Source organism: Carlito syrichta, unplaced genomic scaffold (genome assembly GCF_000164805.1).
Source record: "Carlito syrichta isolate Samal-C Ts95f unplaced genomic scaffold, Tarsius_syrichta-2.0.1 Scaffold302384, whole genome shotgun sequence".
Lineage (NCBI taxonomy): Eukaryota > Metazoa > Chordata > Mammalia > Primates > Tarsiidae > Carlito > Carlito syrichta.
In genome coordinates this window covers 238371-245321 of record NW_007246480.1, presented here as the reverse complement: position 1 = coordinate 245321, position 6951 = coordinate 238371, and the positions used below count along the sequence as shown (strand labels likewise).

At 51.9% G+C, this 6951-nt stretch overlaps 1 protein-coding gene across 1 annotated transcript in view; it reads left to right on the top strand.

The window, feature by feature from the left end:
* DRAM1 (DNA damage regulated autophagy modulator 1) overlaps window positions 1-6951 on the top strand; it is a 70419-nt gene that overhangs the window by 56848 nt on the left and 6620 nt on the right. Inside the window, exon 7 of the mRNA XM_021711579.1 lies at window positions 2567-2664. Coding sequence (XP_021567254.1) covers window positions 2567-2664 — 98 coding nt within the window. The remainder of the gene's footprint in view (window positions 1-2566; window positions 2665-6951) is intronic.

The following is a 6951-nucleotide window of genomic DNA, read 5'->3' as shown; positions in this document are numbered from 1 at the left end:
GTCTCGAACCCGCGGGCTCAGGCAATCCACTCACCTCAGCCTCCCAAAGACGCGGGATTACGGGCTGAGCCACCGAGCCTGGCTCTGTCTCGCTTTCTAGGGCTTCCTCCTCACAGTCTTCTTTCCTCACATTCCTGGATCGATTCCTTTTCTCACTATAGGGTTAATAATCTCTTCTTTAAATTTATAATTTGTAGCTGGGCTCGGTGGCTCAGCCTGTAATCCCGCGCCTTTGGGAGGCTGAGGTGAGTGGATTGCCTGAGCCCGCGGGTTCGAGACCTGCCTGGGCAACTTGGCGAGACCTCGTCTCTACAATAAATCAAAAAATCAGCCGGGCGTGGTAGCGCGCGCCTGTAGTTCCGGCTACTCGGCAGGCTGAGGCAGAAGGATCGTCGGAGCCCAGGAGGTCGAGACTGCGGTGGCCGGGAGCGGCCGCTGCACTCCAGTCTGGGCGACAGAGTGAGACTCCAACTCAAAAAAAAAAAAAAAGAAAAAATTGTGGTAAAACGCACATCACATAAAGTTTACCCTCTTAGCCATTTTTAAGGGCATGGTTTAGTGGTATTACATACACTCATAATATTGTGCAACCATCACCAGCGTCCATCTCCAGAACTCTTTTTATTATGTAAAACTGAAACTCTGGCCTGGGCATGGTGACTCATGCCCTGTAATCCTGGCATTTCTGGAGACCAAGCTGGGAGGATCCCTTGAGGCCTGGAGTTGGAGACCAGCTGGAGCAACATACCAAGACCTCGTCTCTACAAAAATATAAAGAAAAATATTAGCCAGGCGTAGTGGTGTGGTGCCAGGTACTGGGGAGGCTGAGGTGGGAGGTTTGCTTGAGCCCAGGAGTTCGAGGTTACAGAGAGCTATGATTGTGCCAGTTGGGTGACAGGGTGAGATCCTGCCTCTAAAAAATAATTTTAGACTGGGCACGGTGGCTCACACCTGTAATCCCAGCATGTTAGAAGGTCAAGGGCGGGAGGATTACTAGAACCCAGGAGCTCGAGGCCAGCCCGGGCAACATAGTGAGACCTCATTCCCTACAAACAATTTAAAAGATTGACCAGGTGTGGTGGTGCATGCCTGTAGTCCTATCTCCTCCAGAGACTGAGGTGGGAGGGTCACATGAGCCCAGGAGTTCTAGGCGGTGATGGGCTGTGGTTATGCTACTGCACTCCAATCTGGGTGACACAGTAAGTCCTGACTAAAAAAAAGAAAGAAAAAGAAAAAACAAATTAAGAACCCCTGAAACTCTGTGCCCATTAAACACCTCATTCCCTCTTCCCCTAACCGTGACAGCCACTATTCCACTTTGTCTCTGTGATTTACAGGTGGAATCACACAGCATTTGTCTATTGCGATGGGCTTATTTCACTTAGCGTAGTGTCCTCGAGGTCATCATGTTGTAGTATGTGCTGGGATTTTCTTCCTTTTTATGGCTGATTAATATTCCATTGTACGTTTTTTAAGTCAAAGTCTCACTCTGTTGTCTAGCCTGGAGGGCAGTGGCACGTTCACAGTTACCGCAACATTAAAATGTTGGGCTCAGGTGATCCTTCCCCCTCATCCTTCCAAGTAGCTGGGACTACAGGCGTGCGCCACCATGCCCGGCTAATTGATTTATTATAACTTAGGGAGACGACGTTTCCCTAAGTTGCCCCAGCTGGTCTCGAACTCCTGGGCTCAGACATTTCTCTTGCCTTAGCCTCCGAGAGAGCTGGAATTACAGGTGTGAGCCACTGCTCCCAGCCTAAAATTATTTTTTAGAGACAGGATCTCAGTCTGTCACCCAAGCTGGAGTGCAGTGGCACAATCATAGCTCACTGTAACCTTGAGCTCCTGGGCTCAGGCAGTCCTCTTACCTTTGCCTCCCAAAGTGCTGGGATTACAGGTGTGAGCCCCCGTGCCTGGTCTCCGTTGTACATTTATACCACATTTTGTTTACCCATTCATCTGTCGATGGACACTTCAGTTGCTTCCACATTTTAGCTATTGTGAATAATGCTGCTGCGAACATGGGTGTACAAATATTTCTTTGAGACTCTGTTTTCTTTTTTTTTTTGAGTTGAGTCTCACTCTGTCACCCAGGCTGGAGTACAGTGGCACGCTCACAGCCATCACAGCCTCAACCTGCTAGGCTCAGGCCAACCTTCTGCCTCAGCCTTCCAAGTAGCTGAAATCACAGACATGGGCCACCATGCCAGGCTAATTTATTTTTGATTTGTTGTAGAGATGAGGTCTCGCCAAGTTGCCCAGGCTGGTCTCAAACCTGTGGGCTCAGGCAATCCTCTCACCTTGGCCTCGCAAAGTGCTGGGATTATAAGCATGAGCCACTGCGTCTGGCCTCACTTGTTTATCTTTTTGGAAAAGTGTCTGTTCAGATCCTTTGCCCATTTTTGGTTGGGTTGCCTTCCTCGGCGCTCAATCTTGTCACATGTAGAGACTTGCTGTGAAACCATCAGCCCACAGTCTAGTCTTTTTGGAGTCTCAAGTAGCAGCAGGAAGCGGTACAGACCCGGCATCCTGGATTCCAACCCTCTGGTTCTCTCTTGCTCATCAGGTTAATAGCAACACAAGTGACAGAAGCGCCCGGAAGACGGACATCACTTTTTTGAGCAAGCCTTTTGCCCAGGGTCAACCCAGAGCTGCACATTCCAGGTACCACTGATTTAAGGCGAAGAGTGATGTGTTTAGAATTGGCCAGAGCTTTGACAGCTGCTAACATAACCTTTAACCTGTGTATTAAAATGAGTATCGGGCTTAGTAGAGTCTTTCATTTCCTTTTAATACTTGAAAAGCTGCAGTGTTGTTTTAAAGTTCCCTCAAAAGGCTCTGGCAGGTGAATTTATTCTTCCGTTTGACTGCATTTGGAACCCTTAAGTAAGAGCAACCTTGAAATTGAAACCGGGAAAACCCCGGGTCTCTGGCCAGGAGAAGAAACAAAGGTATGTTCTGAGGTTTATTAAATAATTACCTAGTTGCTGAGAGGTCGTGGGGGAAGAAATGGGCTGAGATGTTGGCAAGCATGACTCGAGATCCGTAAGGACCCTGGGTCACGAGGCTTCTACATAGGGCGGAACATGCCAGTGTCCTTGACCTTCGACTCAGGACAGTGTGCCCAAGGGCTGCATTCTTCAGATTCAGCCTGGCCTTGGCGTGGTATGTCATTAAAGGGACTGTCTCAGTGGCCGTGGTCAACCGGGATCCAAGTGTTTGGCGCATTCGCGGCAGTGACAAAGGGAAGAAAATGGGGAGGGAGATCCGAACCTAGGACACGAGATCTTTTGGACTCGCCGCCTGATGTCCATGGGGCAGATTCCTGATGTGAGTGACTATTCTGAGCCTCGGGAAGGAGGATGCTTTCATTTGAGGATGCCTTCAAACAGTGCTCCAGACTTCGGCCAACTGGGTGCCTCCTTAGAAATTCCTTGTCATGCTGTGTACTGCAGTGTGCTTAATACTTTGCCATGACTCTAACTTTTTTTTTGGTGGAGATGGTCTCATTCTGTTACCCGGGCTGGAGTGCAGTGGTATGATCGTAGCTCATGCAGCCTTGAATTCCTGGGCTGGAGCAATCCTCTCACCTCAGTCTCCCAAGTAGCTGGGACTGCAGGCATGCGTCACCATGCCTAGTTATTTATTTTTTATTTTTTTGAGTTGGAGTCTCACCGTGTCACCCAGGCTGGAGTGCGGTGTCACACCGCTCACGGCCACCACAGCTCAACCTGCTGGGCTCAGATAGTCCTTCTGCCTCAGCCTTCCAAGTAGCTGGAACTACAGGCACGCACCACCACCCCCAACTAATTTTTTGATTTATTGTAGAAATGAGGTCTCACCATTTCTCCCAGGCTGGTCTCGAACCCGTGGGCTCAGGCAATCCTCTCACCTCAGCCTCCCAAAGAGTTGGGATTATAGGAGTGAGCCACCATGCCTGAAAATAAAAAATTTTATTTTTAATTTATTTTTTGTGGCGATGAGGTCTCACTGTGTTGCCCAGGCTGCTCTGGAACTCCTGGCCTCAAGCAATCCTCCTGCCTTGGCCTCCCTAAGTGCTGGGATTGTAGGTGTGAGCCACTGTGTCCGGCCTTAATTTTTTTGTTTTTTTTGAGTTGGAGTCTCACTCTGTCGCTGGAGTGCAGTGGCCACTCCCGGCCACCGCAGCCTCGACCTGCTGGGCTCCGGCGATCCTTCCGCCTCAGCCTTCCGAGTAGCCAGAATTACAGGCCCATGCCACCACACCCGGCTAATTTATTTATTTATTTATTGTAGAGATGAGGTCTCGCTGCCCAGGCGGGTCTCGAACCTGCGGGCTCAGGCAATCCACTCACCTCAGCCTCCCAAAGTGCGAGATTACAGGCTGAGCCACTGAGCCCGACTTTTTTTTTTAAGAGAAATTTATGCTACCGCTTAATCTCCTGGATTGCTTCACTTGGTCAGTGGGGTTACCACCCGCTGGGTCACCAGGGCAGAAACACACGAGTTGCCCTGGACTTCTCACTTGCGTCACCCCCATCCCCCAGTGTTCTAGTAACTTTAACCTCCTGTGGACATGGTGAACAGGTAATTATCATCCCAACCAGGACTTCCGGGAGTGACAGGGACACTATCAATACCTACCCTCGGGATAGACTGTCTGAAGCGAACGGGGGTGTCTGGTGAGCCCAGCCACGTGATCTGGTATTCGCTTCCTCACCTCCATTCCCACGACCACCTTCTCAGTCCAGGCCTTAACAGCGATCTTCTTAGCCATTGGCCATTGCTTCCTTGACTTCAGTCTGGGTCCTTCCAACACCTCGTGCCCCTCGCCCACCAGCACGTGGCCTGTCACCCTCTGGAAACCCTTCAGCATCCGCCCAGAGCTCCTGAGCATGGCGTAGGGGCTCTTCACACACCTGGCTCCTTCTTGTCCCTCCAGCCACTGTGTTCATCCATGTATTCACCCACTGGCATTTACTGTCACTCTGAGTCAGGCGCTGAGCTGGGCTTGGGGACGTGATAAGAAGTAAGATCTCGTTGGGCTCGGTGGCTCAGCCCGTAATCCTGCGTCTTTGGGAGGCTGAGGTGAGTGAATTGCCGGAGCCCGCGGGTTCGAGACCCGCCTGGGCAACTTGGTGAGACCTCATCTCTACAACAAATCAAAAATCAGCCGGGCGTGGTAGCACGCGCCTGTAGTTCCAGCTACTCGGAAGGCTGAGGCGGAAGGATCGCTGGAGCCCAGCAGGCGAGGCTGCGGTGGCCGGGAGTGGCCACTGCACTCCAGTCTGAGCAACAGAGTGAGACTCCAAACACCCCCCCAAAAGTAAGATCTCTGTGGCGGGGTGGAGTAGCAGCCAGGGTGTGGTGGCACGGTGGCAGGTGTGTCGTGGGGCGGCGCCCGTGTCCTTGGTGCTTCAGGGGCATCCAGGAACAAGCCGCCTCTCTTGGGGCCCTGGCCAACTCCCTACATCCGAATCTGCATTTTAACAAGACGCCCGGGTGATGGCAGTCGGTGTCCTCTCGGAAGCCCTGGCCTAGGGGGCCACATGGGTGAGGCATTGGCTCCAGACCCCCACAGATGGCCACGACTGGCAAGGGCTTACTGGAGATCGCACTTGGCCAAGGAAAGCGAGGTGGGGAAAGGTGGAGGGACCGGCCTGCGTGGTGGCACAGAGGCCAAGGAGAGTGTGCTGGCTGGGGGCGTTGGAAGTTGGCTGTGTTTTGGGAACACAGGTAGCTGGTGGTGGCCACACCTCACTCCTTCCGTCAATTCAAGGGAGAGGCAGGTCCAGTTCAGCACCTCGCGGCCTCTTTGAGCTCATCCTGAAACATAGTCATTAAGCACAAGTGCTTCGATTCACAGAGTCAAAAAGCAGAGCAGAGGGTTACCAGGAGCCAGGAGGGAGCAGGTGAGGTGGGGAGTTATGGCTAAATGGCCAGAGTTTCTTTTCTGAGTGAAAACCTTCTGGAAATGAATGGTGGCGCTGAGGGCACAACATTGCAGAGGCCACTGAATTGGACACTTGAAGATGGTTAAAGTGGTAAGTTTTATGCTATGTCCATTTTACTACAACTTTTTAAAGAAGAATGATTAGCCTTCTCTGTCTCTTTCTTTGTCACCTCTGTCCCACCTCTGTCTCCCTCTTCTCCCTCTGCCTTACATCCGTTTCCCTCGTCTCCATTGGCCTCACCTCTGTCTCCCTCTCATGTCTGTCTCACTTCTGTCTCCCTCCGTTTCACCTCCATCTCCCTCTGTCTCACCTGTCTCCGTCTCCTCTCCGCCCCACCTCTGTCTCACCACTGTCTCCCTCTTCTTCCTCTGTCTCATGTTTCCCTCTGTCACTGTCAGTCTGACCTCTGCTTCCTGTCACACCTCTGTCTTCCTGTCACCTCCTGTCTTCCTGTCACACCTGTCTTCCTGTCACACCTCCTGTCTTCCTGTCACCTCCTGTCTTCCTGTCACCTCCTGTCACCTGTCTTCCTGTCACCTGTCTTCCTGTCACACCTCCTGTCTTCCTGTCACCACTATCCCACCTGTCTCCTTCTGTCCCACATTTGTCTGTCCTGTCTCCCTCTGTCCTGCCTCTGTCCCCCCTCTGTCTCCCTCTGTCTTACCTTTGTCTTCCTCTGTCTCACCTCTGTCTCCCTCTGTCTCCCTTTGTCTTCCTCTGTCTCACCTGTCTTTTTCTGTCTCCCTCTGTCTCAGCTCTGTGCCACCTCTGTCTCCCTCTGTTCCACCTCTGTCTTGACCTCCTGGGTTTAGGCTATCCTTCTGCATCAGCCTCTCAAGTAGGTGGGGGACTACAGGTACACACCACCACACCTGGCTTTTTTTTTTTTTTTTGAGTTGGAGTCTCACTCTGTTGCCCAGGCTGGAGTGCAGTGGAACACTCATGGCCACCGCAGCCCCAATCTGCTAGGCTCAGGTGATCCTTCCACCTCAGCCCTCCAGGTCGCTGGAACTACAGG